The sequence below is a fragment of the Anolis sagrei genome, chromosome 9 (assembly GCF_037176765.1).
Source record: "Anolis sagrei isolate rAnoSag1 chromosome 9, rAnoSag1.mat, whole genome shotgun sequence".
Classification (NCBI taxonomy): domain Eukaryota; kingdom Metazoa; phylum Chordata; class Lepidosauria; order Squamata; family Dactyloidae; genus Anolis; species Anolis sagrei.
The window spans coordinates 24,509,590-24,532,775 of record NC_090029.1 but is presented as its reverse complement, the minus strand read 5'-3'; the positions used below and the strand labels follow the sequence as shown (position 1 = coordinate 24,532,775).

General features: G+C 43.4%; 1 protein-coding gene across 1 annotated transcript in view; it reads left to right on the top strand.

Moving 5' to 3' along the window:
• IQCH (IQ motif containing H) overlaps window positions 1–23,186 on the top strand; it is a 136,366-nt gene that overhangs the window by 79,085 nt on the left and 34,095 nt on the right. The window contains exons 15-16 of the mRNA XM_060755374.2: window positions 12,854–12,974; window positions 15,877–16,163. Coding sequence (XP_060611357.2) covers window positions 12,854–12,974; window positions 15,877–16,163 — 408 coding nt within the window. The remainder of the gene's footprint in view (window positions 1–12,853; window positions 12,975–15,876; window positions 16,164–23,186) is intronic.

Genomic DNA, 23,186 nt, shown 5'->3' with positions numbered 1-23,186 from the left:
TACTTGCAGCCCGTGAACAAGCCATTAGAATAAATTCCATCAAAGTCAGAATTGAAAAGATGATGAAAGATTCAAAGTGTAGACTGCAAAGAAGCAGGCAAAATGATGGACCATATCCTCAGCTGCTGCAAGAAGATCGTGCAGATGGACTACAAGCGGCACAACACCATTTTTCAGATGATCAATTGGAACTTGTGCCACAAATACCATCTGCCTGCAACAAAGAACTGGTGGGATCACAAGCCTGAAAAAATTACCAAAAATGAACACGCCAAACTACTCTGGAACTTCCGAATTCAGACCGACAGAGTTTTGGAGCACAATACTCCTGACTGCATGATTGTGGAAATAAACAAAGCATGAATAATTGATGTTGCATTCCCAGGTGACAGCAGGTTTGATGAGAAACAACTGGAAAAGCTTACATGATATGAGGATTTAAAGACAGAACCATAAAGACTTTGGCACAAGCTGGTCAAGGTGGTCCCGGTAGTGATTGGCACACTGGGTGCAGTGCCTAAAGACCTTGGCCTACACTTAAAAAGAAGTGGCGCTGAGAAAATCACCACCTGTCAGCTGCATAATGCTACCCTATTTGGATCTGCATGCATTATTTGCTGAGATATCACACAGTCCTAGACACTTGGGAAGTGTCCAACGTGTGATGAAATACTCAAGACAGCATAGTGATCTTGTTTGCTGTGTATTAATCTTGTTATGTATCTAATAATAATAATAATAATAATAATAATAATTTCACTACCAAATCCTGAAAGCTGATTTTGGCTTTGCTTAAAGACCAGTTTTGTGTTGGCAACCAAGTCATTGGGCTCACTTGCCCCTTTGATAGAAATAGAAAGTCCATCCCAGTTTTTGCCTCTTCGTCAAATGCAAGTTCTAAGACATCCCTTTATTTCTACGTTCTTGGAAGGTTTGTCTACATGCACTTCTGAACAAACATAGGTATATTGTCTTCCGACACATCCAAGCTAAGAAAACGGAAAGAAATATCAGGGTAAACTTGCCCCGAAGCCATGCTTGCCGGTTAAAGAAAAATGCCTTCCTGCTCATTATTAAGGAAATTAAGTCCAGCCAACTTTGCAGGCAGTTACCTCGCCGATTTAAATTGCCCAGACAGATTGCAGTGCCAAAGTGGAAGTGAAAAAAAAATCAACAACCCTCACACAACAGAATTACTTAATAAAATTGTCGTCGGCTCAATTAGATTACCCCGCCGGTGCATATAAATATGCATCATTATTTTGGTTGGCTCCAAAGTTGTTCACGTGTCTGTATGTGTGTGAGAGAGAAAGATAGAGGTGTTTTTTTCCACCCTGGTGTTTAGATTTAGCTTTAGAGAAAGAGTCCAGGCCCTGGATTGTGTTTAAAAATAAATCCACAGAGACCACACAAAGATCTCTGTGAGTCCCTTTGTGGCTCGTTGTGTGGGTTTGGAGGGGAGAAATAACCAAATAGGCACCCACTTTCCCTCCTGGCCTTGTTCTTTTTTTTTATCAGCCTCTTAACAGATGTTGACATGGTTCAGGGTGCAAGGCAAACATGTGCTTCCAAACGGGGTGATCATCAGTGCCATGCACCACAATGGAGCTCAGAGCCATAGGGGGCTGTTATGAGCGGATTGGGGGGACAGGGACACCTCTTGTCTCTGTGCATTTGTGTGTCAGTGCTCATGCAGTCACATTCAGAAGGAGGAAAGCATCATTGCACATATCCTTGGCCAGGTTACAGCCGGCCAGGAAAGAATAGCATGGCCCATGTGGCACGCAAAAGGTAGAACAGTGCCTTGAGTGGTGCAAAAGGGGCTCCTAATACCCAAATACATTTCCATATTAAGCATAACATCACAATACAGAAGCAAATCACAATCCAGGGAGCTTGGTGATGCTTAACTTGGGAAAGAGAGAAGGTGAAGAGAAAGGGACACAAGAGCCATATTTAAATATCTGAAAAGATGTCCTATTGAGGAGAAAGGGACAAGGCTTGTTTTCTGCTGCTTCGGAGACTAGGACGCAATGGAGCCATGGACTCAAATTACAGGGGGGAAAATCCATCCAAACATTTGGAAGAACTTCCTGAAGACAAGAGTTTTTCGATACTGAAATATATTGCCCTCTTTTTTTAAGCAGAGACTGGGTGGCCATCTGTCAGGAGGGCTTCCTTCATAGCAGAAAGGAGTTGGACTAAATGGCACTTGGGGGTCCCTTCCACCTCTGTGATCCTATACAATCCAGACATTTTATGGATAGCCTCCATCCTCTTACTGATATATTATCCTTTGCTCTGTTGTCTAATTTTCCTTTTTTTAATCTATTTTTATTGAAAGATTCTTAAAAGATACAGTAAAAGAGAACTAAGAAGTATAGAATAGGAACACAAAAAGTTCCAAGAAATAGAAAAAGAAGAAATAAAGAATAGAAAAAAATAAATAAAAGGAGTTGACTTCCGATCTATCTTCATTCATCTAGGAAAGAATAACATATTATTTATTTATTTATATACTATGTTTATATTCCGGCCCTCTCAGCCTGAAGGTGACTCGGAGCGGTTTACAAATGGCAACAATTTGATGCCTTAACAGTCATAACAATTAAAAAATATAACAATCATAAAATATCATTAAAAACATCAATATAAAAATATAGGCATCACCCTATATGTTCCTTAGTGTTGACTCTTTGTCTTGAGCAGAAATCCTTTTCAAATTAGTCTTCAAAACTGAAAATCAGTAAATCCTTTTCATGCAAAAATTCAATAAAAGTTTTATAATAATTCAATTTTTTCCAATGACCCTTCTTTTAATAGCAGGTTAATTTATCCATCTCAGCCAAGCCCATCGTTTGTATTGTCCAATCTTCTTTGTTGTCTAATTTTCTTAATAGTAAACAGATCTTTCTCTGATCATTTAACCCAAATTTCACTAAAAAAAAAAAATTATCATGCCAGAAGCGACTTGAGAAACTGCAAGTCGATTCTGGTGTGAGAGAACCGGCTGTCTGAAGAGACTTTGCCCAGAGGATGCCCTGATGTGTTACCATTCTGTGGGAGGCTTCTCCCATGTTCCCACAGGGGAAGCTGGAGCTGACAGACAGGAGCTCACTTTGTTTCATGGATTCGAACTTCTGACCTTCAGTTCAGCTGGCCCAAGGGCTTCTTGATTTGAGGGCGGTTAAAACTTGCTATTACTATCTTATAAATGGTTTCCCTGTAACCTCAGACAAATTCTACTTTATTTCTGCTGTATGTGATCTTACTTTGTACTTTATTTTTCCAGATAAAGCTATGGCCCATATTCTGATTATCCAATTCTGTATCAATAAATTCTCCAATGCTTTGTCTATATCAATCCTTGCAGCTCAGACCATAAATACTATAAAATCTGTGCATAAAATATGGCATAAAGAATGAAATGCACAGATACAGGATGGGTGATGCCTGGCTCCATTACAGAGTTACATTGGGAAGTCTGACTTGGCCACGGTGGTCCACGCTCTGGTTACATCCCGTGTAGACTACTGCAACGCTCTCTATGTGGGGTTGCCTCTGAAGACTGCCCAGAAACTGCAACTAGTCCAACGTGCGGCAGCCAGATTACTGACAAGAGTGGGGTACAGGGAGCGCACAACTCCTCTTTTGCATCAGCTCCACTGGCTGCCAAGTAGCTTCCGAGCACAATTTAAAGTGCTGGTGTTAACCTACAAAACTCTAAACGGTTCCGGCCCAGTTTACCTGTCCAACCATATTCTCCCCTATGAACCATCAAGGTTGTTAAGGAGGGGTCCTGCTCTCGGTCCCACCACCTTCGTAATTGCGTCTGGTGGGGACGAGAGACAGGGCCTTCTCGGTGGTGGCCCCTCGGCTGTGGAACTTTCTCCCGATGGAGATCAGATCTGCCCCTTCCCTCCTGACCTTCAGAAAGCTAATAAAATCCTGGCTCTGGGACAAAGTATTCCCAGAATAATTTGGTTAGTCCAGCAATAATCCAATAATTACTGACCACATTTGCGGACTGAGTTGAACTTGATTCTATTTTGGCGATTTGGCTTATATGTATTTATTCTGTCTGTATTTTAACTTATTATGTTTTAAAGATGTTTTTAGTTGTATTTGTGCATTGAATTTCTGCTGTTAGCCAGTCTGAGTCCCTCCACGGAGGTAGAGAAGATGGAGATATAAAAGTTTTAAATAAATAAATAAATGCACGTGAAAGAGATCTAAGAGCCTTAGTGGACCACAAGCTGAACATGAGCCAACAATGCAGTGCAGCTGCTAGAAAAGCCAATGCCAGAACCCCTTGTGCTGCATCAAAATGGGTATAATGTCCAGATCAAGGGAAGTCATGGTTCAATTGAAGTTAATGGAGTCATGGGTTCAAATGAAAGGAAAGGAGATAATAGTCCCAGTGGTGATCAGCACACTGGGTGCAGTGCCTAAAGACCTTGGCCTGCACTTAAACACAATCGGCGCTGACCAAATTACCATCTGCCAGCTGCAGAAGGCCACCTTACTGAGATCTGCATGCATTATTCGCCGATATATCACACAGTCCTAGACACTTGGGAAGTGTCCAATGTGTGATCCAATACAACAGCCAACAGAGTGATCTTGTTTGCTGTGGACTCATCTTGTTGTGCCTCAAATAATAATAATAATAGAATATACTATTATATATTCTCCTCTTCTCCCCGAGGGAACACAGAGTGGATTACAGCATTTACATACATAGGCAAACATTAAATGCTTTTGCAATCATATACAATGAGACATACAAACACGAACAAAGGCAGAGGCTTCTCCTTTCATTTCCGGCTTCTGGAGGTGGTGTTCATCATTGGCTCTGGGGAGGTGCTTTCTCCATTTTCAAGCTGAGGAGCCTGCATTGTCACCTCCTGGTTGTGTGGCTGGCAAGATTGCTTGGAGTGTCTCTTTGCCTTTTCCCGCCAATTTATCTACTTACATTAGCATGTTCAAAAGTCCAAAAGTGGCAGGCCCATACCCAGCACCTCAATCCATGGGTGATACCAGATGAGAGACTCCCCCCTGGGCACTCAGAAGACTGGGCGACTTGGAAGGCGCTGAACAGACTGCGCTCTGGCACCACGAGATGCAGAGCCAACCTTCAGAAATGGGGCTACAAAGTGGAATCCTCGGCATGCGAGTGTGGAGAAGAGCAAACCACTGACCACCTGCTGCAATGCACCCTGAGCCCTGCCACATGCACAATGGAGGACCTTCTTGCGGCAACACCAGAGGCACTCTAAGTGGCCAGATACTGGTCAAAGGACATTTAACCAACTACCAAATTTGCAAAATCTGTGTTTTTTTTTCTTTTTCTTTTTAATCTGTGTGTTTGTTTTGCTCTGTTAGAATTGCAATACAATGGTATGGTTGCTGATGACACGATAAATAAACAAGCATGTTTTCAAAGTGCTAGCTTGCCATTGTCTTGTGGATTCAAACTGCTGACATTCAGGTCTGTAGTTCAGCCAACCTTCAGGTCAGCAGTTCAGCAGCACAAGCAGCAGTTCAGCAGCACCCATTGCGCTGCTGCACCTCCTAAGATCCCTCCTGAACCTTAGAAAAGAAGGATTCCTGACCATAAGAAGAACTGTTCAATAGTTGAACTTTCTGCAGTGGAAACTCCTTCTTTGAAAGCTTTTATAAAGAGGCTAGATTTATTTTAACCACTCTGAGACACCCCCCCCCCCACCCGGGGGGTTGAGAAGAGCAGGGTGAAAATGCTATAAATAAATAAATAAATAAATTTATTTACAGTATTTATATTCCATCCTTCTCACCCCGCAGAGCCCCCGGTGGCACAGTGGGTTAAAGCTCTGTGCCGGCAGGACTGAAGACCGACGGGTTGCAGGTTCGAATATGGGGAGAGGCGGATGAGCTCCCTCTATCAGCTCCAGCTCCTCATGCAGGGACATGAGAGAAGCCTCCCACAAGGATGATAAAAACATCAAATCATCCGGGCGTCCCCTGGGCAACGTCCTTGCAGACAGCCAATTCTCTCACACCAGAAATGACTTGCAGTTTCTCAAGTCGCTCTTGACACGAAAAAAAAAAACCTCCGCAGGGGTTAAACCCTTGTGTCAGCAGGACTGCTGACTGAAAGGTTGGTGGTTCAAATCTAGTAGTGGTGTGAGCTCTCATCTGTCAAATCCAGCTTCCCATGCGGGGACATGAAAGAAATATCCCACAGGATGGTAAAACATCCAGGCATTCCCTTGGCAATGTCCTTGCAGACAGTCAATTCTCTCACACCAGAACGACTTGCAGTTTCTCAAGTCGCTCTTGACATGAAAAAAACACAAAAACAAACCCCTGCAGAGGACTCAGGGAAGATTACAATGTACATATGCATGGCAAACATTCAATGCCATAGACACACAACATATATAAATAGACACAGAAGCTATTTAACTTTTTTATGAGTGTATTCTGGCCACCAGGGGAGCTGTCGCTTCACCGTCCATTTGTGAGATGGATGAAGTACTTCCTCATTCTTTGCATGCTTGCTGGAGAATTTTATGGCATCGTAAATTGGCCTCCCTGCATAAGCGGTACCTAAATTTCCTACTTGACAGATGCAACTGTCTTTCAGGCTGTAAAGGTTGACAGAAAGCTTCACAAATTGGTCAGAAGCTCACTCCGACCTGGGCTGGCTTCAAACTCATGACCTTTTGGTCAGTAGTGATCTTAATGCAGCTGACTGTGCTACAGTCCAGATGGTCATATGTCAAGGGGGCTTTTCTTGTGCTTTTCCTGCATGTCAGAAGGGGGTTGGACTAGATGGCCCTTGCGGGCCTCTTCTAACTCTATTATTTTGTGATTCTGTGTTCAGAAAATTCTCACTTTTGTAATCCAAGAAGGAGAAAAACAGTAATGCCACCCTAAAATGGACTTTATTATACTATGTAACACAGGGATTCTCAAACTTTTTAAACAGAGGGTCAGGTCACAGTCCCTCAAACTGTTGGAGGGTCAGATTATAATTTGGGGAAAAAAATGAATGAATTCCTATGAACACTGCACATATCTTATTTGTAGTGCAAAAAACACTTTAAAACAATACAATAATTAAAATGAAGAACAATTTTGACAAATATAAACTTATTAGTATTTCAATGGGAAATGTGGTCCTGCTTTTGGCTGATGAGATAGCATTGTTGTTGTGTGCTTTCAAGTCGTTTCAGACTTAGGTTGACCCTGAGCAAGAGCCGGGTAAATGACATTGGAGGGCCGTATCCGGCTCTCGGGCCTTAGTTTGAGGACCCCTGATGTAACACGATTTTTGTTCCTGGGTTATAAATGTCATTTCCTAATAGGTTCTATCGTGAACATATGGGGAAAGTGTATTAAACTGCAAATACTTTGTTTTTGTGGGTGGGACATCCTGCACCGCATTTTGCTCTAATTTTCCAATGAATATCTCATCATAGAGTCTCAACCAATTCAACCTAATTTGTGGCAGTTACAAAAACAAAGTTTCTGGAGTGGAACAACTATTTTCGAAATAAGTCCTGCACAATTAAACAGAAATAACACTTCCAAACCAGGAACAGAATTTTGCTTCCATTTTTTTACATAGTGTTTTGCTCAAATTTTGTTACATAGTGTTATTCAGTTTGCCCAGGTGAAGACCTCTCCCCAAAACTTTGGTGTCTTTGGACTTGAAGACCACATATGGTTCCCATCTCCAAAGCTCCACATCCTCTCCAGCATCATTTTGATACTCCGTTGTGAATGCCATGTAACTGGATTGGATGGGTAGCAATGCCATTTGGGGATGGTTTCAGAGTGCGTCATGTCTGCCTCCCTTTGACCTGTCTGTCGATATCCAGAGCGAGGGGATATCATAATAAGGAACAGGCCTCTCAAAAAGCCGGGAGGAGATGATAATGCCTCCTAAGCGGAGAATTGGGCGCTGTGTCGCCGCCGCTCTCCATAACGCAAGGCGCATCGCTTGCCATGCAGCCGAAATGGCCCATTAGGTACCGGGGGAAGATTGTCTTGCGCTACTTTTAGCAGATGGAGCAAATATTTTACAAAACCATTTTACATACAGAAACCATTTGCGTGACTTGGGTAATGGCAGCTGCTTTACATGATGTTACCTTCCGAAAGAATGCCTCTCACAAAAAGGCAGAATTGGGACTTTTTAATTTTAAAATTTGCAGTGGCACACTCGAGCATCGCAGCCCTCGAAAGCGGCGCTTTGAATTCTAAGTAAGTGGGGCAGGAGGCGATTGATCGCTCCCCAAAAAAACATTCACAGGAAAATTTGGTTGTTGTTCTTTTGCACAGATTGCAGCGCCAGAGAGAAACAAACAAACCGAAAAGAATGGGAAAAAAGGAATGAGCTCAGACAGACTTGTGAACCTCTCTGTGTGAAAGAGAGACGTGGTTGCCTTTTAGACTGCCTCATAAGTTTTGATAAGTCTTTTTGTAAATGCAGTGGCTGAATCCAAGAGTATTTGTCTTTAGTTTGACAATATTTGGCAATTGGTTGTTTGCTTGTTTCACTTTCTGGAAAGGACTTTAAACAATGAAAAGGATCCAGAAATAAGGAATCATAGAATCATAGAGGTAGAAGAGACCACATGGGCCATCCAGTCCCATAGTGGCATAGCGAGTTGAACCACTGAGCTGCTGAACTTGCTGACCAAAAGGTTGGCGGTTCAACTCCAGGGAGTGGGGTGAGCTCCCACTGTTAGCCCCAGCTTCTGCCAGCCCAGCAGTTCAAAAACATACAAATATGAGCGGATCAATAGGTACCACCTCTGCAGGAAGGTAATGGTGCTCCATGCAGTCATGCTGGCCACATGACCTAGGAGGCTTCTATGGACAACTCTGGCTCTTCGGCTTAGAAATGGAGAAGAGCACCACCCCCCAGAGTCATATATGACTAGATTTAATGTCAGGGGAAACCTTTACCTATCCACCTTGTAAAACTTTCTCTTTATTTCTCTTCTTACTCTTTCCCTCTCTCTGACAGTTGAGATTTGGGGTACATCTACACCAGTGGTTCTCACCCTTCCTAATGCCACGGCCACTTAACACAGTTCCTCATGTTGTGCTGACCCCAACCATAACATTATTTTTGTTGCTACTTCATAACTGTCATTTTACTACTGTTATGAATTGTAATATAAATATCTGATATGCAGGATGTATTTCACTGGACCAAATTTGGCACAAATACCCGATACACCCGTTTCAATACTGGTGGGGTGAGGATTGATTTTGTCATTTGGGAATTGTAGTTGCTGGGATTTATAGTTCACCTACAATCAAAGAGCATTCTGAACTCCACCCATGACTAACAGAAAATACTGGAAGGCTTTGATGGACATTGACCTTGAGTTTTGGAGTTGTAGTTCACCTACATCCAGAGACCAGTGTGGACTCAAAACAATGATAGATCTGGACCAAACTTGGCACGGGTACTCAATATGCTCAAATATGAACACAGATGGAGTTTGGGGTAAATAGACCTTGACATTTGGGAGTTGTAGTTGCTGGGCTTTATAGTTCGCCTCCAGTCAAAGAGCATTCTGAACCCTACCAACAATAGAATTGTGCAAAACTTCCCACACGGAACTCCCACGACCAATAGAAAATACTGTATTTTCTGATGGTCTTTGTTGACTCCTCTGACACCCCTTTGCAAACCCCTAGGGGTTCTGACCCCCAGGTTTATTTATTTATTTATCGTGTCAGGAGCAAGCCAAACAGTTGTATCACATTTTTTATCAAACATAAAAACAAACAAAACACAAAGTTTGCAAGCTTGGTAGTTGATTTGACCAGTAGCTGGCCACTTGGAGTGCTCCTGGTGTTAACTATAAGAAGGTCCTCCATTGTGCATGTAACACAACCCCAGGTTGAGCAATGACGATCTACACTGTGGAGTTAATGTGGTTTGACACCACTTGGACTGGATGGCCCATGTGGTCTCTTCCACCTCTATGATTCTATGATTCCATGAAACAGGCTTGACTTTTTGGCTGTTTGTTGACCAGTGTGGCTGAAGGTAAACTCCAACTTACACCTCCTTGTCTGAAGTTCATAACTTCCACACCATGGCACTATCTTCGATCAGCTTTTCAAGCAAGACAGGGCCTTCATTTGGCAACTGCCAAGGGAATGATTGCAAACCAGGAAAGCCAGCATCTGCTTTCCTCCCTGTTAGAGGCAAGCATCTGCATTGGGATCCTGCCCCAAAATGAGTAGGTGGAAAGGCCGTATCCAGTTCGATGAAAATTGGACCAAAGCAACTTAATGGGAGGTATTGATCTGCAGGCTGAGTGTCTTGCTTGCATTAATCAATGGCGAGAGCATTTCTGTGGACCAAGCAATCCTCCTCTCCACCCATATGGGAAATCATTAGTTCCCACTTGTTCCCAAATTAGTTATTCATGAACAAATGTACAAGCCATTCATTCTCCCTTCCTCTTTCCGAACCGATACTTTTCAGCCGGTGATGAAATGGGAATATCTATGCCACCTGCTAATGAATTCCTCCTTGTTCTGCAGTGTTCGTTCTTTATAGGCTGTTGAACAAGTCCAAGAGCTTGTCAAAGGGTCTTCCATCATGGTTGCCAATTGTATCTCTTGGCATAGGGGGGCCTTCTGTAGTCAAACATAATGGAGGAACTATCGTTTGCAAAGGCTCTACAGACGTAGCAGACCCTTTCGGGCTGAGAACATGGCCCTTCCTTCCAAAGAGGAGCAATGAGCGAGACGCTTCCCGAGCAAGAACAGAGCAGCCGAGCCGTTGTGCGGCGCAGGCAATTGGTCCTCTTTTGGAGCATGGGACATTTCCAATTTCAAGGGGTCGTGAAGCAGAAGGAAAGAGGCCCCGGGGAGGTGAAGAAGTGATCATGAAGCAGCACAAGCAAGAGAGCAACCTGGAGCTCCACACTTGCAAGTCCCTTGGCCTCTCCTGCTTGCTCAGCTTTTTGACTTTTTTGGCAGAGCAGAGGTGAGGAAGTTGCAATTAAGAGTTTTTGTTTCCGTTTTCCTGTACGCAACTTGGTTTTTCTCAGTTGTTGGTAGTTCATATCTAACGTAGCCAGGTTATATCATAGAGGACAGCCCTGCCATTGCTTGTGTTTCCTTTATTCACTTTTATATTCATTGGCTCAGCATCTGGGAAGAAGAAAACTGTGGGAAAGGGATTGGTAATGCTGGTCTAGTAAAAGCAATATTCCTCAGGAATACGGACTCCTTGGATGTGTTGTGGAAATCACTCTCTGGGAGGAAAGGACTAGAGAAAAGAAGCTTGGTTATCCTTTGTAACATAGAGTGGCCACTACTTATTGGTCTTGGTTATCCAACGATAACTTTGACCTATGTAGAATCATATCCAAAGGGATTAAGCTAGAATCCAATGGGTTATTTGGAGGGGCCTGGTATATGAACCAAGGGCTGAATCAAAATAGTCATCATAATTTAATTTACATCCTGTCTTTTCACCCAAGAATTGAGGTATGGTAAAGGGAGTGGGGTGCCAAGGCTGGTAAAGGTAAAGGTTTCCCCTGACATCAAGTCTAGTCATGTCCAACTCAGGGGGGGTGATGCTCATCTCCATTCTAGGTCGAAGAGCTGGCGTTGTCCTTAGATACCTCCAAGGTCATGTGGCCAGCATGACTGCATGGAATGCTGTTACCTTCCTGCAGAAGCGGTGCCATTGATCTACTCACATTTGCATGTTTTCGAACTGTTAGGTTGGCAGAAGCTGGGGCTAACAGCGGGAGCTCACTCAGCTGCCCGGATTCGAACCACCTACCTTTTAATCAGCAAGTTCAGCAGCTCAGTGGTTTAACCTGCTGCACCACTGGGGGGGGGGGGGGGGCGAATTTCAAGAATAAAAAAGTTAAAAACGAGTGCAAATCCCAGATAGACCTTTCTGACTGAGAGAGCTGTTCAGCGGTGGAACTCTCTGTCCTGGAGTGTGGTGGAGGCTTTTTTTTTTTTTTTGGAGACTTTTAAACAGAGACTGGATGGCCATCTGTCAGGGGTGCTTTGAATGTGATTTTCCTGCTTCTTGGCAGGGGGTTGGACTAGATGGCCCACGAGGCCTTTTCCAACTCTATGATTCTATGTGTGGTCTGACCAAGGCAGAATAGACAAGTAGCATGACTTCCCTGGATCTAGGCACTAGACTCCTATTTATGGAGGCCAAAATCCCATTGGCTTTTTTATCCACCGCATCACATTCCTGGCTCATGTTCACCTTCCTCCCCACGAGGACTCCAAGATCTTTTTCACATCTCCTGCTGTTGAGCCAGGCATCACCCCCCATTCTGTCTCTTTGCATTTCCTTTTTTTTCTGCCTAAGTAGAGTCTCTTGCATTTGGGGAAGACTGGTCCAAAGGGGATTCGGGAGACTTGTCACAAGCCGCCAACTCCAACCGAAGAAACATCTTTGAATAAGAAGCTAGTTAAATGGCTTTCTTAAAAGGATTACGAAGATTTCTAAAAAGGATTGGCTAAGGTTATTGTTACTCACGGCAGATGGCTGTAATCCATCACCTTCCCCTTTCGTTGCCGGTGTTGTCCTTGAGTTCTCTGCAGAAAAAAGAAGCAAAGGTGTTGGGGGGAGTGGGAGAAATGGTGAAAAGAAATATATTTTGGGAGAGGAAGAAAACACCTTCAGAGAGAAAAAGAGAAGGGACAGATTTCATATTAAAAAAAGACTTTTCTGGCTGTGGTTAAACAGTAACCACGCTGCCTGTTGGAGGCCTGGTTTTTAATCACCCCAGAAGCTGTTTTCATTTCTGCAGTAAAATTGCTTGTGGTTCTCTTTAATTTGTTTCTGCAGGAACCGGCTTTGGCGAAGATCTCCCAGGAGCTGCCGGGCCTTTTAGCACAGCACGCCCGGGCTGTCAATGAGAAACGATTTCCTACATGGGGGAAATTCCTCCAAACGTTTGTGCGTCAAGGTAAATAAGACTGCTAAGTCCCTGCTAAGTGCGAGAGGCAGGATAATGAGATCACCGGCACCTTGTTCTCAGTCATTGGGATATTTCTCCACCTCCTCGACACACACCTTTCGTCCTCTCCATATTTACAATTTACGAATGAGATCTTGGAAGCCATCTTTGGTCTTTGCCAAGTTTGGGTGGGCTTTGCACTTGATTTATATGGGTCTATTTTTAGATGCTCCTTCTGAAGATAGCAGATACTGCTCCCTCTGTCCTATCTCAATGATGCAGAAGCAGACATATATGGCTGTCTGGGAGAAGGAAGAGGCATCCCAGGAGGGTTTCCTGACATTTGGTGCTTTTAGCTCAATAGACATTTACTCCCAGCAGTGGATTTTGCCCCAAATGGATGCACATCCTTGCAATTTCCGAAGTTCCAATTTCGGAACCAGGCAACATGGGATTTTTTGAAGTCAGTAGACTTAACCATGCAAATCTGTGTAATATCCCTTTCTGTTTAATCCCCCTTTTTTTGGAGGAGCAATACGTTTGTCTTCCAAGGCTGAAGAATGTATTTATTTATTATTTATTTACAGTATTTATATTCCTCCCTTCTCACCCAGTAGAGGACTCAGGGCGAATTACAGTGTACATATACATGGCAAACATTCAATATATAGACAGACACACAGAGGCTATTTAACATTCCAGCTTTTTCATAAGGGTGTTCTGGCCACCAGGGGAGCTGTCGCTTCATCGTCCATTTGTGACACTGATGAAGAACTTCCTCATTCTTTGCATGCTTGCTGGAGATTTTTATGGTGTCGTAAATTAGCCTCCCCATATAAGCGGTACTTAAATTTCCTACTTGACAGATTCAACTGTCTTATGGGCTGCAAAGGTTGACAGCAAGCTACACAAATTGGTCGGAAGCTCACTCCAACCTGGGATGGCTTTGAACTCATGACCATTATGTCAGTAGTGATCTTAATGCAGCTGACTCCCAGCCAGCTGCACCACAGTTCCGGTGCTATAAGGTAGAAGCAAGTAGCTGAGCAGACAAGAAACATGGTCTCTACACCATTGGAAATTCTGTTCTTTCCCGAGTTTTTTCTTAAGGTGCATCTACAATGTAAAATGGATGCAGTTTGACACCCCTTAAACTGCCATGACTCAATGCTACGATGTTCGACAAGGTCTTTGGCCTATTCAGCCAAGGAGAGATGGTTCCTCACCAAACTACAACTCCCAGAATCCCATACCATTGACCATGGCACTTAAAAGTGGCATCAATCTGCATTAATCCTACAATGTATAGCAGTTGTTCCCAATCTTTTTTATTTTTGACCAGGGACCACTTTGACTAGGGATCACTCTCCAACATTAATACCAAAAGGGTTACCAATCAGTTTTTGGTCAATTTTGGTTATCTGGGTGACTGATTCAGAAAATTTCATTGGATAAACCACATCAGCTGTAGTTTCTGATACAGAACATATGCCATCCAGTAGTCGCCATCTGCTCGCCCACAGAAAATCATATTTAATAACCCTCGGCACTATAAGAGTGTTTTGTGCTCTTATTGCAACGGTGTAAGAACGGTGGGGCCATGGACCATATTTTAGTTCTTGTGGACCACTGGTGCTCCACAGACCACAAGTTGGAAACTACTGGTGTAGAGGCACCCTTAGACATTCTCAAGCACAACTTCATAGCAGTAAATGTTAAAAATCTGAAGCTGGGCATCTGAGGGAGTCAGGCTCCGTGCTGGTTTGTATAATCTTGGTGCCCTTCACCTCCCATGACTGCCTCCTATGGATTCCTAGGATGTACATCTAGGATTAGGTACACTGTGTAACAAAATTTGGGAAGGAAATCTGTTCTTGGTTTGAAAGTGTTATTTCCTCTTTAATTGTGGGGTACTTACTATGAAAGTAGTTGATCTACCCCAAAAACTTTGTTTTTGTAGTTGGTACAAACTATGTTATTATATTTATTTTTATCCTGCTTTATCTCCCTTGAAGGGGACTCAAATTGGCCAAGACTCTTATCATGACATATTCATTGAAAAACTAGAGCAACATGTGCTATAGCAGGATGTCCATCCTACAAAGTCAGAATTTTTGCAGGGTAATAAACCTTTCCCATGATAGAACCAATTAGGAAATAGCATTTATAACCCACGAACAAAAATCATGTTGCATAGTATTAGGAGCCCCCGATGGTGCAGTGCGTTAAACCGCTGAGCTGTTAAACTTGCGGACTGAAAGGTCGCAGGTTCAAATCCGGGAAGCAGTGTGAGTTCCCGTTGTCAGCCCCAGCTTCTGCCAACATAGCAGTTTGAAAACATGCAAAGGTGACTAGATCAATAGGTACAGCTCTGGTGGGAAGGTAACGGTGCTCCATGCAGTCATGCTGGCCACATGACCTTGGAGGTGTCTACAGACAATGCCGGCTCTTCGGCTTAGAAATGGAAATGAGCACCATTCTCCAGAGTCGGACATGACTGGACTTAATGTCAGGAGAACACCTTTACCTTTACCTTATGGTGTTATTTAGAAATATCAGCCAAAAATTTCTAGTGTTTCTAAGTAGACTACATATCCCATGACTTTGCAGCTGCATCAGTTAAACAGGAACCGTGGTGATATAACCATGTAGAATGAAAGGGCCCATGCAAGTGCAATTTATTTAATATACAATTTGATTTGGCACCAGCTTTTGTGGCCTGTAGCTCATTGTACCATAGAGTTGATGGCTGGAATCAGTCTTGGTTTTGGTACAGTAGGATATTTACTGTGATTTGCCGTCATGTCAACTTATGAGGACTATAAATGAAGGATTGCAAGTAACATCCCTGGGGCAAACTCCTGCACCAAGAACAGAGGCTCTGCTTGAACAGCAAATGTCTCTCATCCAGGTGGAATCATCGAGGCCTTCCCGCCCTCGGACAGCATCACCAACCTCACTGTGGATATGCTGATAGAGCCAACGGGAGCGATCACGATGGTTTCCTGCGGAGACCAGTTCCATGCCGATGGCCCCTTCCGCTCCTCAGGAACCACCCTCCCGCAGGCTTCGGTTGAGCCCCAAGTCCTGAATGCGCTCTGCTTCCAGATCGGAGAGGCCTGCCGGAACCGGGGGGTGGTGGGCTACTTCTCCATCGACTTTGCCACCTTCATCCACCCCAAGACCATGGGGCAGCAGGTGAGCCTTTGCTTCCCGAGACACTGCAGAGTAAGATTTAGAGCAGGTGGAGGAGGAAAGTGGCTTCGGTCTGCCTTCTCCTCTTCGATCCCAATTGGCATGCTAATTATTCTTGATCCTTAGATGAAATGCAGTATTGAGCATTTGCAAGCATAACTTTGGAGCCATAAGGATCAAGTCATCTGCTTGTCACGTTCAGTGTCTAAATAATCTGTTTCTGATCCTGGTCATCTGTTTTGAGACTGATTTTGGTGACATGCTGGTTCTCCATGGGGTTCCATGGAAGGGGGGACCAGAGGGAAAAGTTGCTGTGTTGCAATAAGAAACCAGCAAACCGGAATGGCCATGCTATGCCTGGCTCACCCTCCCTCCTCCTCCATCCCAAAGTGTTACTTGCACAAAACTGCACTTATTGCTTTTTTACAATTTAGGTCTATGGGGAAATGGTTTAATTGTGTTGCCAGTGAAACATTTGTAGGATAAGGCCTACAGTTTATACAGTAACATGTTGATGTTTGGTACTAATTTTGTTTTGTATCAAATAATAATAATAATAATAATAATAATAATAATAATAATAATAATAATGCATTGTCGAAGCTGAAACATTCACAGCTAGCCCCAGCAGACAAAAGTCCTTTGTCTCACCCTGGTCATTCCACAGATATATAAACCCATTTTTCCTACTTCCAACAGACCTCACTACCTCTGAGGATGCTTGCCATAGATGCAGGCGAAATGTCAGGAGAAAAATTGCCTCCAGAACATGGCCATATAGCCCGGAAAAACCTACAACAACTCAATAATAATAATCTCTCTCCACATGGCTCAAGGTGGGACACCTCTCCACATGGCTCAAGGTGGGACACAACACAGTTAAAACACACTACCATAAAATACATACAATAAGTTGCTTATATCAAAAAACGCATTACTATAACAAGCATATATTCAAATACATGGTACACAGGTTAAATTAGAATAGAATGCAAATTTAAAATTAGCTAAATGTTCCATGGTTTAAAATTAACTTAAGTGATCCTGTCTCCTGAAGATTCTGTATAATGACCAAGTAGTAACAGTAAGAACTGACCATGGAACAACCGACTGGTTCAAGATTGGGAAAGGAGTATGATAGGGTTTTATACTCTCACCCAACCTATTCAACATATGCAGAACACATCATGCAATGTGCAGGGCTTGAGGAATGCAAGGCTGGGGTGAAAATTGCTGGAAGAAACATTAACAACCTTAGATATGCAGATGACACCACTTTGATGGCCGAAAGAGAGGAGAAGCTGAAGAGCTTTCTAATCAAGGTGAAAGAAGAAAGCGCAAAAGCTGGGTTGCAGCTAAACATCAAAAAAACCAAGATGCTGGCAACAAGACTGATTGATAACTGGCAAATAGAGGGAGACAATGTGGAGGCAGTGACAGACTTTGTACTTCTAGGCATGAAGATGACTGCAGCTGTAGACTGCAGCCGGGGAATCAGAAGATGTTGACTTCTTGGGAGGAGAGCAATGACCAATCTCAATAAAATAGTGAAGAGTAGAGACATCACACTGGCAACGAAGATCCACATAGTAAAAGCAATGGCATTTCCAATAGTCACCTATGGATGTGAGAGATGGACTTTAGGGAAGGCTGAGTGAAGGAAAATAGACGCTTTTGAACTGTAGTGTTGGAGGAAAATTATGAGAGTGCCTTGGACCACGAGAAGATCCAACCAGTCCATACTTCAGGAAAGAAAGCCTGACTGCTCATGGGAGGAAAGGATATTAGAGGCAAAGATGAAATCCTTTGACCACACAATGAGAAGACAGGAAAGATTAGAGAAGACAATGATGCTGGGGGAAATGGAAGGAAAAGGGAAGAGGAGCCAACCAAGGGCAAGATGGTTGGATAGTATCCTTGAAGTGACTGGCTTGACTCTGAAGGAGTTGGGGGTGGCCACGGCCAACATGGAGCTCTGGCGTGGGCTGGTCCATAAGGTCACGAAGAGTCAGAAGCAACTGAACTAATAAACAACAACAACAAAGTGATCCTGAGAGACCACCTTTCTAAGAATCTATCTGCCTTTCAGGATGACTTTCGACATTCATTGGAAGTTAACCATGGAACCACATCAGAGCGTCTAGAGATTCCTGGACAAGTGTTCTCTCTAGGAATCTCTAGGTCCTCCAGTACTTACTTACTTACTTACTTAGGAGATCCCTCGTAGTCCGAGGATGATGGTCCTCCAAGTTTGGTGTTCTGGTGGTGGGTCCGTAGGTGTCTGTGGAGCCTTTGGGTAGTTGCTGGTTCCAGTACGAATACAGTCTAAACTCTCTTGTAAAGGAGCAATGATATTTTTACAGCAAAGGTCTTGCTCCTTTGCAGCCAACAAGGAATCCTCCCCCAGTTCTTTTTATTATGCACTAAACTGCTCGTGCTTCCCATTTGCTGTCACCCAGTTGTTCTACCTTGCAGTTTCCAACGTTTCTCAGCTTGTGCCACAACTTTAGCATTACTTAAGCCTAGTTCTCCCCCCAACTTAATTAGATATAGAGGCAATTAATGATGCCATCTGTCTTGTTGTGCGAGAGAGAGATTACACCAAAGATTGTGCTTCTGAAAGCATTATTTTTTTGGCAAACTAGAAATCCTATTAGACTTGTTCGAACGCTCGCTCACTAATTTCCCAGCTCCCGTTTTAGATCGGTTGCTCAGAGGCTGAAATAAATCCTCCAGAACTACTACTGTACACTGAGGCGTCCTTCCGGAGTTATACTTTACGGAAAATAACCAGTGATCTATGCTTGTTGTGCTAAACCTAAAAAATGAAATAATATAATTAAACATCTGTTACCACTACAGTCAAACAGTAGCTGAATATCTTGAAATCCCAGAAACTGTCATAGCGATATGAATCTTTTGCATAAACACAGATGTTTCGGAAACATAAAATGTCCAGATATTATTATTTTTTTCTTCCTGCTGAAAAAAAAGTGGCCCTGTATTTTTGATGGAGATGAAAATTACCATGTCCTTGTCAGGCTTGGCCAAGTTGATGGTGGAGTGAATGATGTCAATAACCGTCAGAGCGGTTCTGGGCCTAGAACGTGTGGCCCACAGGCCGGATATGGCCTTCACAAGGATCTAGTGCAGCCTTCAAAGACTCTGAACCTAAGCCTTAAAGAGGGAGGTCACAGGCAGCACTACAGCAGAATAATAATAAACTTTATTTATATCTCGTCACCATCTCCCCGAAGGGACTCAGGACGGCTCACAAGGCACTCCAGGGTGCACATATAACAAATGACAGGTAAAAACAGTACAAAAGTATAAAACAAGTCACATAAAATTTTAACATTGGATTTTAACGTCAACACATGTACATAAAATAAAAATAATGCAATTTTAAAGCAACAGTAGATAAAACTAACTGCCTTCAATTCACAAGGTGCCAAGTGTCAGCTTCATATGGGCCCATTCAGCCTACTCAAGGTCAAAGGCCTGTCTGAACATCCATGTTTTCATGTTGGAACGGATTGAAGGGTGGGAGCTAATCTAATCTCTCTTGGATTTAGAGCCATGGGGCCACCACAGAGAAGGCCCTCTCTCTCGTCTTCACCATCCGCACTTGAGAAGGTGGTGGGACTGAGAGAAAGGCCTCCCCTGTTGATCTCTGAGTAGTCATTAGAATCCACCATTCCTTCTTCTATTTTCTACCCGTTTCATTTCTGTATGCTCCAGAGTTACCAAACTAACCTGTGGCAAAGAGGGTACCACCAATAGATCCAGTTAGGATGCTGGATGTGCATTGGAAACATAGCCTGTGAAGGTTGTTGGACTCTGGTTCGAGTAATGGGGAGTAGGGAATGAAATTATAAGGGCTATCAACAAGAGGAGCCCTTTGTGGTGCAATGGGTTAAACCCTTGTGCCACCAGGACTGATGATCGACAGGTCAGTGGTTCGAATTCGAGGAGAGCGAGTTGAGCTCCCTCTGTCAGCTCCAGCTCCCCATACAGGAACATGAGAGAAGCCTCCCACAAGGATGGTAAACATCAAACATCTTGGCACTCCCTGGGCAACATCTCTGCAGATGGCCAATTCTCTCGCAGCAGAAGTGCCATGCAGTTTCTCAAGTCACTCCTGACATGGGAAAAAAACAAGAGGAGAAGCATGGTTGAGGCACTCTGGTGCCAAAGCACAAAAAGTAATAGGAAAATAGCTGAAGTCCAGTGTCTTTCCAGAAACAGATGGACATTTGAATCCTGTTCTCCTTGTGTCCGTGGGGTTGGAAGACATCCCAGGATCATTCAATCCAACTCCATTTCCCAGGCAGGAAGACACAATCAGAGCCCTCCCAACAGATGGCTGTACAGCCTCTGCTTAACAACCGCCAGAGAAGAAGACCCTCTCCTCTCAGGCTCCCAGGAAGCGACAGAGCAAGGAACACCAATTGATGCCACACAGAGATTTTGGAGTGTCAGTTTGCAAGAAAGGAACAAGCTTGGAAAGACTGCTTTATAGATAGCTTGCCTAACTAACTCAGCCTTTTCCTTTAAAGACTAAGCAATGCCTTTCCTGGCTTTTGGCAGTCAGCATTTTGATCCTCTAAGCTCAGCAGAATGAAGTAGCAGAGTATCTTGGAGTCTTAGTGGACCACAAGTTGAACATGAGCCAACAACTAGGATGCGATGGAGCCATGGGTTCAAAAGACAGGAAAGGAGACTCCACCTGAACTTTAGGAAGAACTTCCTGACTGTGAGTGGAACTCTCTGCCTCAGATTCATCTTGTTACAGGCAAGCTGGGAAGCGAAACCAGTTTAGACTACTTCACCTACTTCCTGGGTATTGGGATCCTTCAGGAGATGACAAAGAGTCTGCTTTCTTACCTGTGTAATGGCTGGGTCAGGTATCTTCGGACGAGAAGATATGCCCTGTTGACTGTGCTGACCGTTAAACAAAACCTGTTGAAAGTAATACTATAATTGACAAAGAGAGGCTGAACTGACTAGTAAGGAGCCCATTCTTGCCTGTCATCTCAAATGAAGAGACCTGAAATGATACACCAAACAAGATCAGCAACCCCACACTGAATGTAAAGGGATCCCATTCTCTTCGGTGAAAGCAGCACAGATTAATTTGGAGGCTTTCCTTCAGGGCGTCTTTCTTCTGGCTTGTCAAGATCTATATTCTCAAGCCCCAGCTTTATAAGCACTTTGTTTTTTTCACAAGGGCTATAAAGGCGGGAAGCAGGGTCTCCCGGGAGGGAAAAGGCGTAATGGAAGTTATTGGTGAAAACAAAACACTTTGTAAAACATATAAACCTTCATTATATACATTTCTCCAGTGAGGTGCAGCCTACACCAAAGACTGTCTCAGAACATTACAAGTGACTTTAAGTATGGAATAGAAGGAGAAGCGACGGAGGAAGAGCTAGCCAGTCTTGCCTGGGATTTCTGCTGCTATTCCCATCCTGCTTGAGAGAGGCACTTCACCAGTAAAATCCAGGATAGATTTCCCAGGAGGAAACAGAGGCAATGATAGCTATCTAGGGAGGCCGAGCTGAGTTTCCTCTGGCCAGCTGGTGCTTAAAAATACGATTAAAAGGTCTTAAAGGACATGTTTTGGGGATTCAGAGGTCAAGTTGTTTAACAAAAACAAGATGAGGTCTTAGAAGAGGATGGGGAGAAGTTTGCAGAAGGGCATCCTCTGTGGTGGAATGAAAATCATGCATAGTTCACACTTTTACCAGTCCACATACTGTCTTGCCAGAGAAAAGTTATGCCATGCAGATGATCAGTAAAGAATAGGAATTTTACTCTTTAAAATGCAGAGCAACATATATACAGTGATGTAAACTGTTGCATTGACTAACACAATCATAATCATTATCATTATCATCTTTATTTATACCCTGCCACCATCTCCCCCAACGGGGACTCAGGGCGGCTTACATGAGGCCAAGCCCAAACAACAAATTACAATAAAATAAAATACAAGTTGCAATAAAATAAACAACATAAACAATAAGCAATATACACAAAACATTAAGAAAAAAACAGTAAACCAAACATAGTGACAGTGAGGGGGCCGCATGTACATACAATTATTTTAAAACTCAGGGTGAGATAAAGGAGCAGAATTATTTGTAAGGGAGAAATCGTAGACGGACAGACCTTCGTTCGGGGGGGGGGTGTACTCCTAGGACAAGCATGTTGAGGGGAACAATAGCTTAAGATTATGTAACTACTCTCCAAAAGCACAATGTCCTTTGAGAGAGATTCAAATGGTGCTTGGGTGTCATGTGAGATACCTTCTTCCAACAGCCCAGAAGCAAAATCTTGTCTCTGTAAGCTCCTGCATAGCTAAGCTAAACCTAAATATGTAACTGTTGCCAAAGCTCCCAGACTCAGCTAGCCTCTCGGGTGTAGCCCAACTAATCAGCGTCATGCTTTGCATTTTCAGTTAACACTCTCATCAACTGATTTTTTACATGCTCTAACATTCTCTGCCCCTCCATCCTCTTTTGGGGGAATCTGGTTGAAACTGTGATGGTTTTTAATGATGGTCTTTGAGATATTATGTATGTACACACAGTATTGATGTTTTGAACTTTATAAATCTGTACTGCTCCACTTGGAGTTCCAGTGTTGGCAAAAAGGAGCATGTACACGAGGAAACAGTAGAGGAGGAACAGGGGAAACATGCTTTCCAGGCCTTGTGTCAACTAGCCATGGGGTCTGAACCAGGGGGCTTTAGTGCAATGCAAATCCATTCCCAACTTTTTGGGGTCTTTTGGGTTGTATGTGAACATGGCACAATAGGTTAAACCCTTGTGTCAGCAGGACTGCTGACTGAAAGTTAGTGGTTAGTGGTTCAAATCTGGAAGTGAGGTGAGTTCCCATCTGTCAGCTCCAGCTTCCCATGTGGGGACATGAAAGAAGCCTCCCACAGGATGGTAAAACATCCAGGCACCCCCTTGGCAACATCCCTGTAGACAGCCAATTCTCTCACACTAGAAGCAACTT